This window comes from Diceros bicornis, chromosome 22 (assembly GCF_020826845.1).
Source record: "Diceros bicornis minor isolate mBicDic1 chromosome 22, mDicBic1.mat.cur, whole genome shotgun sequence".
NCBI classification, from domain to species: domain Eukaryota; kingdom Metazoa; phylum Chordata; class Mammalia; order Perissodactyla; family Rhinocerotidae; genus Diceros; species Diceros bicornis.
In genome coordinates, this window is record NC_080761.1 from 23,371,072 (window position 1) to 23,385,941 (window position 14,870).

The 14,870-nt window shown below is 39.7% G+C and overlaps 1 protein-coding gene across 1 annotated transcript in view; it reads right to left on the minus strand.

The window, feature by feature from the left end:
• Window positions 1–14,870, minus strand: part of CFAP95 (cilia and flagella associated protein 95) — a 71,319-nt gene that overhangs the window by 21,537 nt on the left and 34,912 nt on the right. The window contains exons 3-4 of the mRNA XM_058565692.1: window positions 13,915–14,033; window positions 12,940–13,008 (exon numbers count right to left, since the gene is read on the minus strand). Of these exons, the coding sequence (XP_058421675.1) occupies window positions 12,940–13,008; window positions 13,915–14,033 (188 nt within the window). The remainder of the gene's footprint in view (window positions 1–12,939; window positions 13,009–13,914; window positions 14,034–14,870) is intronic.

The following is a 14,870-nucleotide window of genomic DNA, read 5'->3' on the forward strand; positions in this document are numbered from 1 at the left end:
TTAGGCTGACATAACTGATATGCTTGAACATTTATTTCTCACTATAAATTAACTAATTAGAATTCTGGCTTTTCTTGTGAGTTTAATGAGCATAAGTCAGTCTCCATGAGTCAGATAAATTCTGAAGCACAGATAAAATGATCTTTCTGAAAATGTAACACTGACGACCAGATGCTAGTAAATTCACCAGGATAATGCCATGCTGTAACGATGCTTAGAAGCTGAACAGCTGGCTTTTTCACCCAGCACCACCCACAATTTGCCACACATGCCTTCTTCAACCTTTAATGGTTGTAAGGTAGAGAACAACTAAAGATGTTTTGTAAGATGAGAAAGGAAAAGTCAAGTCTGATATTGAAGTTAGTATTAAAGCCACGGTACTAATTAAGATACCTACACCTGCACTAACACCAGTGATAACATGTGTGAATCTATGACAAGATGATGCACCAAAACCCACACAATTTCTTAAACCTAGAAGAACTTTAAAGGTCAACTGCTTCTTTTCTGTTGTGTCTGGAGGAGGGGCAGATGTTTTCTAACCCAGCTTCCCTGCACCCAGAACAAGAGCATATGACATCTACTTGTCAAATTAGATGGTCCCGCCTAAAAGTCTGAATCTGAGTAAGTGACTTAAAGAAGCAGAGAATTAATTTGGAATTAATCCCATCACTGGCAGAAGTAAAAGCAGCATCCACTATTTAAGACAAGTATAGCCACAGAGGGCCATGGAGTCTACTTGACCCTAGTCAGACAGACTAGACATCAGTTTAAAACCCAGCTCCGAGGCTTATGAGGTAAGGAAATTTTGGAAAGTTACTTTACCTCTCTGAGCCCTCTTTTCATAGAGATAGTTGCAATATTTACCTCAAGAATGAGAATTAAATGAAATAAGGCATGTAAAGCCCCTAGCTCAGTACCAGACACATGGTATGTGCTCATTAAACTAAAAGAAAAAATGATACTGTAATGATATTAATTAAACAGTGGAAGGACACGGTTCTCTCTGCATTTAATTGGATTACTCAAGCTGCAGGTTGGAGAATAGATTGAAAGGGATAAGACTGGAGGCAGAGGAACTAGTTAGGCTACTTATATTAGCAATTGGATCTGGGTCAGTGACCTCTCTAGTGCTCCAGTCTCAAATATCTACCTGCTATCTGACATTTGCTCTTCCTCCCATCTTCACTGCCTCAATGAATGGTCCCATCAACCCCCAGTTGCCTAAGCCATAAACCTGGGAATCAACCTTGAGTCTTCTCTACCCTCATACCTAATCAGTGATCAAGTAGTCCTCTCTCTTAATATGTCTAAAATATGAACCCTTCTCTCCGTCCACACCACCATCACTAAAGGTCAGGCCTTTATTACGTCTTGCCTTGATTAGTTCAACAGTCTTCTGACTGTAGTCTCAGTTGACTACTAATCTGTTTTCTGCTCTCTAAACACAAATCTGATCATTCCTACCCCATGCTTGAAAACCTATCACTGTTGCCTGCATGATAATGTCTAAACTCCTTAACATAGCTTTCAGGCACTGCTTACTCCTTAACATAGCTTTCAGGCACTGCTTGCTTTGTCCCCAACATCTCTCTCCAACTTTAATTGTCATCACTGCAAACCTGTACCCTATGAACCCCAGGCATGCCATCACAGGACCCACTCCTCCCTGCCTTTGTATGTCCTATATCCTCTGCTTAGGGTGCCCTTCTCTCCTATTGATCTGGTTAACTCCAACTCATACTTCCTGACTCAGCTCAGGTGTCACTTCTACCTGGAAGCCTTTCTTAACCTTCCAAACCATTGCATCCTATGTTCACCCTAGCATGTTAGTGTGTAGATTGGCTCATTTAACACCTATTCCAACCTCTCTTCCCCGTTGTCTTTCTCTAGTTAGAAGCTGAAAACATTCTTTTAGCCAAGGGTGGCCATGTCATAGTCTATCCAAAAGATGTAAGATGAAGATACTGAAGAGGGTTTCCCTTTAGCTCTTCACTTTCCCACTTCCTTCTTTCTAGACCAGATTGATGTTGGGAGGCATAGAAACCATCTTGAGACTATAAGGATGAGAGCTACCTAGCAAAGCTTGTAAAGAAGAAAGACAAAATGTTAGCCAGATACTTGATGACATTGTTTAGGTGCCATACCAGTCTTGAACTCCCTTATATTTCATGTCAGGTGACCAAATTCCTTAATTATTCAAGTTGTTATTAGTTAGGTTTTCTCTTACTTTCAGCCAAGTGTATACCTTACTGACACATGAGTAGAGTATTGACTGGTTATTTTTCCATCTCATATACTAGACAATGAGCTACTTCAGGAATGAGGATGTCTTTTGTCTCTATATTCCAAGAATCTAATTGTTCCTAACACATGGTAGGCACTCATTAAATGTTTATGTTGAAAGAATGAATTCAGATATGTGAGACAAATATAATTTCTTCAGGCCTAATAATTTTTGGAAGCCATTTGAAAGAACAATATAAGGTTTATATGTTAGAATAATAATTTAACTATGTAAGTGCCCAATATGCAATCAAATTAAATACAGATAGCAGCAAAGATTTCTGTAATCTTGGAAAGTTCTTATTCCTGTGAAACAAGCTCTATGGCTCAAAGACACATAGTATATACTATCCACTGGATCCACTGAAGACTTTAGTAATTACAAATAATAATATTTTTATGATAACCACATAAACTTTCAATATTATAAAGAGTAGTACTTGTAATTCTGGTCATTACATTAATGTACATAGGATAAAAGGAAATGTTAGGATTAAATATAAACTCTGCAACATTGACATTTTGAAAATCTTTACCACTCACCTGTTTTACTAGCTCAGCAGCCCCAAAAGTTTGAACTGCTTGCATCCCTGATGGATTAGCAATGACAAAAACTATACCTATAGGCCAAATAATGGTAGAAGTAGCCATATAATCACTGTAGTGAGAGACACAAAGGTTGTTTCAATTACCTATTGCTGCGGCTTAAAAGTTAATGACAAAATAACAGCCGTTATATTATCTCTCATTATTCTGTGGGATGACTGGGCTCCGCTGGGTGATTTTTCTGCTCCATGTGACATCAGTTAGAGCTACAGTTATCCAGGTACTTGACTAGACTGGAATATCCAAGATAGCTCACTCACATGGTTGGCATTTGGTTTTGTCTGTTTTCTGGGAGCTTACTTGGAGCTGTCAAATACAGTGCCTTGGTTCTCATCCCTCTTTCTTCTCCATGTTTCTTGGACTTCTCACAGGCTGTCAGCTAGAATCCAAGAATTAGAAAGTAGAAACTTCCAGTCCCCTTAAGGTCTGCACTCAGAAGTCCCAGAACATCACTTCTGCTACATTCTATTGATCAAAGCCAGTCACAAGGCCAGCCCAGATTCAGAGGACAGGCAAATAACCTCTGCCTCTTGATGGGAGCTGAGGCATGCATGTACAGAGAGGGAAGGGAATGATTGGAGGCCATCTCTGAAGACTAGCAAACACAATAAGTAAATCAAATAAGCCTATCTTCATAATTTTACATTGAAGGTCTCATTAAACACACCTGAATATGCAAAAAAAAAATAAACCCTGACCTTCAACTTGGTGGATGTAACTTGAATGGCTACTCTAACGAAGTTAGAGCCAATAAAGACTTATAAGGGTGATCTAAGTCAGCCGTCAATCCATCGTGATGCCAAAACTTGAGATCTAACAGGCACTCTGCCAGGTACTCTCACATAAAATTTCTTATCAAATTATTTGAATTATCTTCAAGGACAGTAATAGAATAGGTTTTGTGTGTGTGTGTGTGTGTGTGTGTGTGTGTGTGTGTGTGAGGAAGATCAGCCCTGAGCTAACATCCACGCTAATCCTCCTCTTTTTGCTGAGGAAGACTGGCTCTGAGCTAACATCTATTGCCAATCCTCCTCCTTTTTTTTCCCCAAAGCCCCAGTAGATAGTTGTATGTCATAGTTGTACATCCTTCTAGTTGCTGTATGTGGGATGCAGCCTCAGCATGGCTAAAGAAGCGGTGCCTCGGTGCGCGCCCGGGATCAGAACCCCGGGCCGCCAGTAGTGGAGCGCGCGCACTCAACCACTAAGCCACCAGGCCGGCCCTAGAATAGGTTATTGTTACTCACCATTAAAACAATCCTGTGCCAAGGCACACAAGCCAAGTCAGGATCTGAATCACAACCCCAAATATTAACAAATGGAAGTGTCCCATCTACCTAGCCATTGGCTCCACGGTACATCAGCTAAAGAAGGAGACTCATATGCTGGAGTGATACAAAGAGTCATAGCATTTAGGTTGACTTTGAAGTCATTCCAGCAAAGGCCAACTAGAAAAGCCATCATCACTCAGCACCAGCGAAGCCACCCATTCCAGGGAGCCCGGCTTGGTGATCTGACCTCAGGCAGGATTCCTGCCCACAGGGGAAAAGTGTCAAGCTAAGATCAAGGCATGTCTTAGGAACCAGTAGCCCAGGTTTGAAAAATGGAAAATTTGATTCCAGAAATTTCAAAAGGGATAAAGAACCTTTCGCCAGTACTTTCTTTATGAGCTTGGTGCTCAAGGCCTGGACTGCTTAAATGTAGCAATTATCATCCCCATGTTTACAGAGGAAAGTGTTGTTCAGAGTTTTCCTAGTTGGCCTATCATTCAGAGAAGCAGCACAGAAGAATGGCTAAGACTATGACCTTTGGTGTTAGACTGTCTCAGTTCAAATCCTGGCTCATTATCACTTACCAGCTGTGAGAGTTTGGACATGTTACTTGACTTCTCTGTGCCCTTGTTTTTCCCTCCATAGAATGCAGATGATGAATGAACTCATAGAGTTTTTGTAAGGAGTAAATGAGTTAGCATATGTAAAACCCTTAAAATAGTGTCTGGCACATAATAAGCACCATATAAGTATTTGCTACCGTTAGTATTACTCCAAGTTATGTTATTAAAACCCAACTCAAACTCGATTAAAGCAAAAAAAACAAACAAAGGAAAATATCAGTGCACATGAAAAGAATGTTGTCAGAATTCTGTCTTTTTCACACCTCTGCTTAGCTTCATTTACAGATAGATGCTCCCCCAGCAGCAAGATGCTCTCTGTAACTTGCCACCTGGAGCAGGAGAGGACATCTTGTCCCAAACTCCCGTTTCTATCCTAGAGTGCTTTCTGATTGGTCTGGCCTGGGTCATGTGCCCAACACTTGGGCTTGTGGGGAGGTGGCAGTGAGGAGCAAATTCAGCACAGCCATGAGATGCCCTAACTGGAATACACTGAATGGGAGAGAGGGTGTGGTTCAAAAGAAGAAAGCTGGACACACAAAAGCAAAAGGTCCTGCAATGAATAAGATGGGGAATCAAGAATTGAATTCAGGTCTGTCTCACTCCCCTTCCACAGTCCTTTCACCACACCACTCTCCTCTTCACATTTTCTTTGTTGTTATCCTCATCACCATCACCATCAACAACTGGATGTTATTTTATCAAGAGACAACCCACCACACAAGTGTCTGAGTAGAAAACAAAGTAAATGCCTTGAACCGTAGTTTGAGAAAAGAAAGAAAAACCTCTCTTACTATTCATATCCAGTCCCTTTCCTCTGAAGAGTGCCAAAGGTTTCACAGAGGCTAATGCCCCAGTGAGAGGAACAAACAGAAGGAGTTTAAACCATGGACTAAGCTTGCTACTGCTACTGTGAAGTAATCACTCCACACATGGATAAGTGCTCTATGCCAACAATGAAAACTTAACTGCCTGAGCTACTTTTTGGCCTCATTTAACTTGTCCATTTATGCAACTACAGATGCCTTTCTCCTTAGAAGGATAAAATTTTAGAGCAGGAAAGGACTTTACAGATCATTTAGTTCAATTCCCTCATTTCCCAGATGGAAACAACTAAAGTCCAGAGAGGGTTATTATCCAGCACAAGGTCACATAGCAGGCTTAGTGCAGGTCCAGAAGTAGAACCCACATCTTCTATTTTCCCATATCATGTCTTTCTGAAGAACCATGCTGTGTCCAAAAAGCTACCCAGTGATCCAAAACACTATTAATTTCTTTCTTCTCCAGTCATGTGGATCACATAAGTGCTTGGAAGAATTCTGGAAATAAGATACATTTATCATAAAATTTCAACAACATACTCTAATCACTATCACCAGGAGGCAATGAAATTTGGTAAAATTGACAAGACACATTGGTTAGGGCTGACCTTGAGAGAGGTTTACCTTGCATACTTCTCCATCCTCCAGTAGGTAGTCAGTGCTCCTGGGCTGCCCTCAAACTCACCCAGGCTCCTATGGACCTGCTTCTCACCCAGCAAATACTCTATGCCAGAACTGGCTTTTCTCTGTCAAAAAAACTAACTTCTTCTGTGAATCATTATCCCAGGACCATGCATGGTTACATATGCATATTTAAATAAGGGCTTCTGAGAAATAAAATCTTAAAATTATATTTATTACTATATCTCTCTTTCAAAATTGGATTTGCTTGATATAGTTTTTGTTCTGTTGTTTTGGGTTCTGGTTGTTTGTTTGTTTAATGGTCACAGACATGGTCCAGATATTATACATGGAAAACCTTACTTAGAATGAATCAGCTACAACTGTCTAGTTCTATGGACAAATCATTAAATTATTTTGTATTATATAATCAGATATCCAGGGCCTTTCTTTTTTTCTTTTGGTGAGGAAGATCGGCCCTGCGCTAACATCTGTTGCCAATCTTCCTCTTTTTGCTGAGGAAGATTTGCCCTGAGCTAACATCTGTGCCCCTTTTCCTCTATTTTGTATGTGGGATGCCGCCACAGCATGGCTTGATGAGCAGTGTGTAGGTCTGTGCCCAGGAAACGAACCTGCACACTCCAGGCCGCCAGAGCAGAGCGCACAAACTTAACCACTACTCCACTGGGCCAGCCGAGGGGCCTTCTAATAATTAGTGAGTTAGTTCTCCATGTCTCATAAAGAGTACTTCCAAGTTAAGTGAAAGTTCCTTGAAGATTCTTGAGAACAAGGTAGGAGGGTAAAGAAAGACTCTTAAATTAACTTACTAATTATATTCATGTTCCCATCCACTCTTCTTATGTGCCTTAAAAAAAATGTGCCTGTCATTACTTTTCTACACCTTTAATGTCTCTATCCATGTAGTGAAAGTAATGTATGTTCGAGATCCCCCAAACATGCAACTGCATCCGTTTGAGACCATAAGAGCACTGTTGATGTCTAACAGGTCTGTGATCCTCCTTGACTTTCATCCCTTCTATCACTGGCCAATGCCAATTCCTTGGAAACTCAATGATGGAAACTCAACCAACTCTCAAGAGAAATAATAACTCTATTTCTAGATTAATTCAATTGGCCTCAAAGTGTATGAATCTAATTTTTAAAGTTTAAGTCATTGATATCACTTTTAGTCTCAACCTGACTGCTCCCTATATTACAGTTTTTTAAAATTTCTCTCCGTCTGTGACATATGTGCAAAGAATCATTCACAGAGCCCTTTTCTCTAGTTAAGGTCAGGAGTGATAAGTCCAGTGGTGTCAAACATTCTAGTTGTTCTGATTTTCGATATGTTCCACTGAGATGTCTGCTGCCAGTTTAAGCAAGAAAAGTCTTGTGTCTTCTTCACATTGGTCCAAGGTAAAGTAGGTGGGCTATTGGCTGAGTTGTGAGAAAAGAGACAGACTGTCAAATGCCATCACAACATAATGGATGTTACCTAAAAATTAAAATAAATGAATCTGATTAATGCCTCCTTAATAACAAAACTATACTTGTATTCTGTTTTTTTTTTAATTAAGAGGTAACCTGAAGTTTAAATTTCTGTTATGATTACACCTTTCTTTTATAAGTTGAAGCACATTATTTTGGTCCATTGAGCAAACTCATTCTTATTCATTGCCTTTTAAAATTGACATTTAACTTCCACAGCTGTACAGTTGGAATGAAGCAAAAGAATACTTAATATTCAGGACAGCAGATTCTAAAACTCCACAGCATTCTATTGTATGGAACGTCCTATAATTAGTGTACATTAACTGAAAGAACGAATTACATATGGAATTAGCAGAGGATAGTTGAAGGTGCTCATGTATTCATTTCCTTGCTAATAATCATGAATCAAATAAAACAAACAAGTAATTCTAGCAATTCAAACTAATAAAGGCTGATTTTCTAAGAGACCACGTCTTCTAATGCATTTAACAAACAGAATTAAGAACAACTTTCGGTTCTACAGGCCTTGAAATCCTAAATCAAATATGATAGGAATTAGCCATACCCCTTTTCCATTATAATTTGCTGTTCAACATCAAAAATAATTTATTCATTCAAGAAGTAATTTTTGTGCATCTGCTATAGGTCAGGCTTTCTGTTAGGCACTGGGGATAAAGCTGCAATAGTGTTGCTCTTCAGAGCGTTGAATTTAACAAGAAAGACCAACAAGAATGCAAGTAATTGCAACCAAGGTGAATCGTGTTAGGATAAAAGAAGTACACAGTGCTACGAACACCCACAAGGGACCTACCATGGGGGCTGGGGGTGCCAGTATGAAGGGAAGGTCCTCTGGGGGAGATGACATTTCAGATGAGACTTGATGACTTCAGGGTTAAGATTAAATGTACACATGGCATCTTGCCTCCTCAAAAAGCTCCACTGAAGCCACATTAAAGAAACTTAAAAAATAATAAACCCACAAGAACAAGGACAACAGGAAAAGGGACAAGAGAAACAAATTTTGGAAGCCAGAGAGAAGATGGACAAGTGGTCTCTGACTCAGCAGAAAGCTGAAGAATCCCTAAATCAGCAAAGGATGATTGAGGGGGAGCTGTTTGAGAAGCAGTTAGAGCTCTAGGCTCTTCCTCCATACCCCACTGCAGGGTTACTGCCCCTCCCCTACTCCAGCAGGAAGCTAGAAATTTATTCAATGGAGAGGGTAAAAGAGAATGTCCTTGATCAACAACACGGTTCAGTGACCATACACAATGAAGGATTAATATTGATATCCTAGCCAATTGCCCTGCTCACTTCAAGAACACAGGTGCCAGCCTTCACCCTTCAGGTGGGCAATTAGGGTAGCTTCCTCTGGGGGCTCTGACCAGCCTACCAGGAAAGACTAAAATACTGACACCAGGGCTTCTGTCACACAAAAAAAGACCCACCAGCAAAGCTGTAAGTCAACAAGCCTTGCTCATAGGCTCTGAGCCTCATCTCCCAATCATGAGCAGAAAACCAAAATGATTACCAGACATCTGAGGGAAGCTCCTAGCATGGAAGATAAATACCAGATAAACAAACTAAAAACAAACCAAAAAAAAGCATCTTGGAGGAAACAGAGACTATGCACGGAGAAAAAAATTTAAGAAAAACAAACTGTCATTAACACCTCCAAATAGATCAGAGAAGATATTGCAGTCACGAAACGAAAAAAAAAAAAGATCGTATAAAAACAGAAGGATTCAGAAAACAAAAAGAGAACTCAACAGTAAGCTTGAAAAAACAGAAAGCAAAGTAAATAATAAACACAAAAATAAAATAGAAAAGACAAGAAAATTAACTTCTCTGAACTGATAGATACGAGTTTCTAGACTGAAAGGGTTTACCAAGTGTCTGGCCCAGGTGACTGGCATAGCATTTACCATGTATGCCTCAGTTATTGTTCTAGTTGTTTTACATATGTTAACTTGCTTGATCATCACAACAACCCTATAACATGGGTGCCTTTATAATTATCATGCCCATTTTACAGATGAAGAAACTAAGGTACAAAATGGCTAAGAAACTTGCCCAAGATCACACAGCTAGTAAGTGGCAGGACCAGGATTTGAAGGCAGGTAATGTAGCCCCGGAGCCTACTACACAATACTACCACACAGGCGGGAGCACCATTGTGAAATTTCAGAATACACTATGGAGAGTTCTATTTGATTTTTTAAAACCAGGAGTATGTACCATTTTGATAGTGTATACAGAGCCTGGTCCTTCACCAAGAACCTGAGGGGAACATCATGCAGACACCCGTTCCCACATCCACACACAATTTTCTTCTCTCCAATACCCTGCCCTACAAATTCCAGTCACATCAGAAGGTCTAAATTCCTATTCCTGCCTCCTATCTCAACAAGAACACTGCTCTGCGTGGGCTCTCCTTCCTGCACTGCAGCCAGGAAAAGTGTCCTCCGTGAGTATGTCAGGGAGAATGTGATGCCCCACTCTCAACTCAAGGAGCACAGAGCCAGACTGCTTGCTATCCAACACTTGACAAGAGTTGCCTAATTTATTTTGCCCAATTCTATAGTTATCCATGGCAGGATAGTAAGTCTGAAACCAGTCCTTCTATGCCTGCAGATATCTTTATTTGACCCTCACATACGAATAATTCTAGGTTCAAAATTCTTTCCTTCAATACTTTAATGTCAAGCTTTTGCATCCAGTGTTGCTGTTGGAAAGTTAATGTCAACCTGATTTTTATTATTTTGCCTTATGTTTGCCACTATTTTATTTATTTCCTTAAGTAATAAAGCTTTAAATTTCTGTTCCATTGGTTTTAAATTCCTGATCCATTTGTTCCATCAGGTCTGCTTCCTCTGGTATAGACTGTCTATATCTTGTCATTCTTCAGGATGCTATTGTTCTTTAGACGTGTCATGATTACCTTTTGTTTAACTGAGACTTCATCTGTATTTTTCCTGAGACATAGGTGGCCCATTGAAAAGAGAGGCTCAACTGGTGTCTTCACTGTGAGTGTGGGGGCTATGAATTGCCTGCCTCTACTGCAGATCTCTGGGCTTAACTGCACTTGTTTTCCCTGGCATCTCTTTCTCCTTAAGATATACTGCCCAGTTCCTCTGATGTGTGACCTCCTTCTCTAACGGGAGTTGGTGGAGACAACTCCAGGTCCTACTGGCTCTCCGTGGCCGGCATCACAGATCTCAATGCTGAGATCAGAGCTTCAGGGAGGTAGGTTGTTGGCATCAAATCCTCTCTTATGTAGAGCCCTGGGTGTCTCATTTTCTGCCTTGGACTGAAAACAGCAAAGTCAATGCAGAAAATCCAACTTTGATCTTTAATCTAAGGTTGCAAACACAATATAAAAGACTTGTTCAGCTTCTGTCCAAGCCTGGCCTACCGTGATCACAGATCCCACCCTGGAATGGCCCAAGACTCCATCTAGAGATTTCAACTCTTGCCTTCTTCCTTCTCACCTCCTTCCATCCCCTCAGCCTCCTCCTGCTTTAGCTCATCATTTTCTTGAGAGCTTCTCAGGATTTTGATACAGTTGTTAAAGTCTGCCTCTGGAGACTTCCTACGTCTTGGCTGGAACTTCCATATTTCAGTGCAGATAAGAGAGCCAGAAGGATGTTTTTAGCTCATTACTTTGATGGAAGCCAGAAACCCATTCTCCTCAAGGATCATCCTGGGGTTACTCCCTGTGAACCTTCCAGCCCTCTCAGAGGTGCTGCAGCAGGCTGTGGGGGACACAGGCCAGGCCAGTCTTGCTGGAGCAATCAGGGTTAGAACCACAGGGTTAGAACACCTGGCCGGAACTGCAACAGGTGACTGTGAAATGGGGTAGGATATTATGATTTAGGGCACTCCCCAAACCTACCCAAGGCAGACTCTGCAAAATAGCTTAGTTCTAATGCCAGACAGTTCTCAAAGGAAGCAAAAACATCTAAATTGCTGGTGATCATGACATGTACTCATATCTTTATAATGCACAATCCAAAGAGTTATGTGTCTCTTAACGATGTGGATACATTCTGAGAAATGCATCGTTAGGCGATTTCGTTGTTATGCGCACATCATAGAGTGTACTTACACAAACTTAGATGGTATAGCCCTCTACACACCTAGGTGATATGGTACTCATCTTGGGACCACCAACAGATACGTGGTCCATCATTGATTGAAACGTTACCATGCGGCGCATAACTGCACTTAGAATTTTGTCATGCTTGTAAGTACCTATATTTTCACATCACTTATCTGTATATCAGTACAGAAATTATGAAAGTTTGTCTTCTTCAGAAGGACGAGTGGAAAAGAAATTTCTTTTCTGTAATAACAAGTCATACTGCCCCCAAAATAAATTTATTTCTTTTATCAGTAAAAAAATAGCACTCTCTCGCTACACAGCCAATTCTCATTATTCATAGTAATATTCTATAAAGTCATTGTGAATACTGAACCATTGCTCCTAGAGGAAATACTGGGTTAGGTTCCTGAGAGCCTCTGGTCACAATATTTTCATCAACCAATCAGTACACAACCTGATTTTATGTGTGTTTCTGTTTAAAGACCCCTTATTTAATATATACTGTTGCCTCATTAACATTGAACTCTACAGCCGACAGCACTATAACTCATGCCTGAAGGAAGCTTAAGGAACAAACATATTTTCTCTATAAGGCACATGGCAGCCTTCTTGTGCACTTTAGCACTACACTTGGGAGCCACTTCAAACAGCAAAATCACCAACAAAAAGCACAAAAACATGGCACTAAGTAGACCGTGAAAAGGACATTTGCTTACTGTACGAGAGCGAAAACGAGAAGGCAGAGCCTCACCTTGTTCAACCGAAGCTGGGAACATGTGCCTCGACTGGCTCAAATTTTTCACCCCTCTATGCATGTCTGTGAATGACCGCAACAGGGCCCCAAGTAGTGATATGGGGTGACAAATAAATTTTATTGAGTAGGAGAATTCAGAAATATGGAATTTGCAAATAATGAGGATTGACTGTATTATTATTATTATTATTAATGCTATGCATATTAATGGAAAAAAATCTTTTGTTAAAGGAAAAAAATGCATAAGATGCCACATAAATGACATTTTGTTGACCTTGGTATACTCCCCACCCCTTCACTCCTGCCAACAAACCTCCTGAATCATTAAGAAGACTTTTGTGCAATCTGCAGTGGTTTAGGGACTACTAACATTTTGCGCCGATCTGGTGGGTGTCTAATAAAGAGAGCTCCAAAGCCTGTTGCAGGCAATCCAGTGTCCCTGGAAACAAGATAACAATTTTTAGAAACATGTCAGACTGACATTTTATAAACTTTTAAAGCCATACAAAACTAATTTGGGCTGAATTTATGATAATTATTTTTTAAAGGATTTTCACGTTTGCAACTTTAATGTACTTTGCAAAATAAAATGTCCCAATATGAAAATGGAAATTGCAGTATTTGGTCATTACTCTACTGCATTTTCCAATAATTACAATATAAGACAAAGTCTATGTCACACACTTCTATGGAAAGGCACTGCACCAGGTTGCAGGACTACAGATATGACTAAGAATCAGTTTCTACCCTCAAGGAACTCTCTATCTCGGGGAAAATACACATATATATAAATAACTATAATGTAAGTCCAACTGTTATGTAGAACATAAACCAAATGCTCAGAGGGCAAGAACATAAGAGCAAATAATTCTGATTAATGACAGCTTACTTAATTCTTACTGCATGTCAGGCAATATTTCTTTGCATATTTCATACTTCATTTCATCTAAACTTCAGAACAACCCTATCAAGTAGATACTTTTATAATTCCCATTTTACAGGTGAACAAATTGAGGATTATAGACACCAAATGACTTTCACAGGTAATTATGAAGGTGTGGTTCAAACCTGGATAGACAGAACCCTGACCAGAAAAAACATATAAAGAAGAAATGACATTTTAGCTGGACCCAGAAAGAGTAGTGCTGATTGACAAACGACTGAGAGAAAGGGAATTCCGAACAATGAGAATGGCATGAATAGAAAGCAAGGAAGCATGAAATGTGTTATTGTGCTTGATGTGTTCCTGTAATGTGTAGCTGGGGCCACCATACCTCTTCAATACTTATATAAATCCTTTCCTGCATGTGCATGTTCTGTAAGCAAAGAGAAGTATTAAGAATACCTTTCAATAATCCCAGAGCTCATTGTTTCCTCATTCAATAAAGTCTTGCTCTTTACTTCAGCCAATTCTTTGTTTAAATAAACTTGTGCCATTTGTTCATGTGTTTCTGATATCCAAATCTGGAAAAATAGAAGCCACATATAAAAAAATAAATTGCCAAAATGGTCAGTTACTAAAATATATTTCTGTTGAAGTATATTCTTATTTTAATTGTTGACTCCACTGACATTAAAAAAATAAGTAATATCTCGTAGCAGTCAACTATTTCACCATAAACATGTAAAAATGGCAATTCCTTATTACGTGTTGTTGGAAAATAAAAATCAAATTGGTTGTTTCTGTGAAATGAAGAGTGCTGCATTCAAATAAATACTCTCTCTGCTTTCTATTTACTTCTCAAAGTTAGTGTATTTTAACTTTCCTAAGTAAGAAAACGTCCGTAGTAATCACTATGTAAATCACATAAGGCTTCAGATACCATCATCATCATCATCATCATCATCATCATCATCATCATCATCATCATCGCTGTCACCATCATCATCATTATCCATTCTCTATCACAGAGGATAACTCAATAAATTATCAACTAATTATTACCCCGAAGAAAATCTGCAGATTGTAAGACATAATCAAACCAGTTGCAGAAGCATCATTGGTAGCAATTGCAGAAGCATCATTGGTAGCATCCAGGGGATCTTAGGAACAAAACGGATGCTGAGGATTCAACATTTTCTCCCTACAAAACTCTGGAAGGTGACTAATACGGAGGTTCACAGCAAAGAACCAGAACTCACTACCACCAAGAGAATCCATTCTTTTCCCTGAACTTGAAGACTAGATTCCCCAACAATGAAGCTCCAGATCCCCTTAATCCCACAAGATTTTGTTTTTTAAGAAAAGAAATCACTCTTTAGAAATTTGTAGCCTTCAAGAATATCATAGCTATAGCCAAA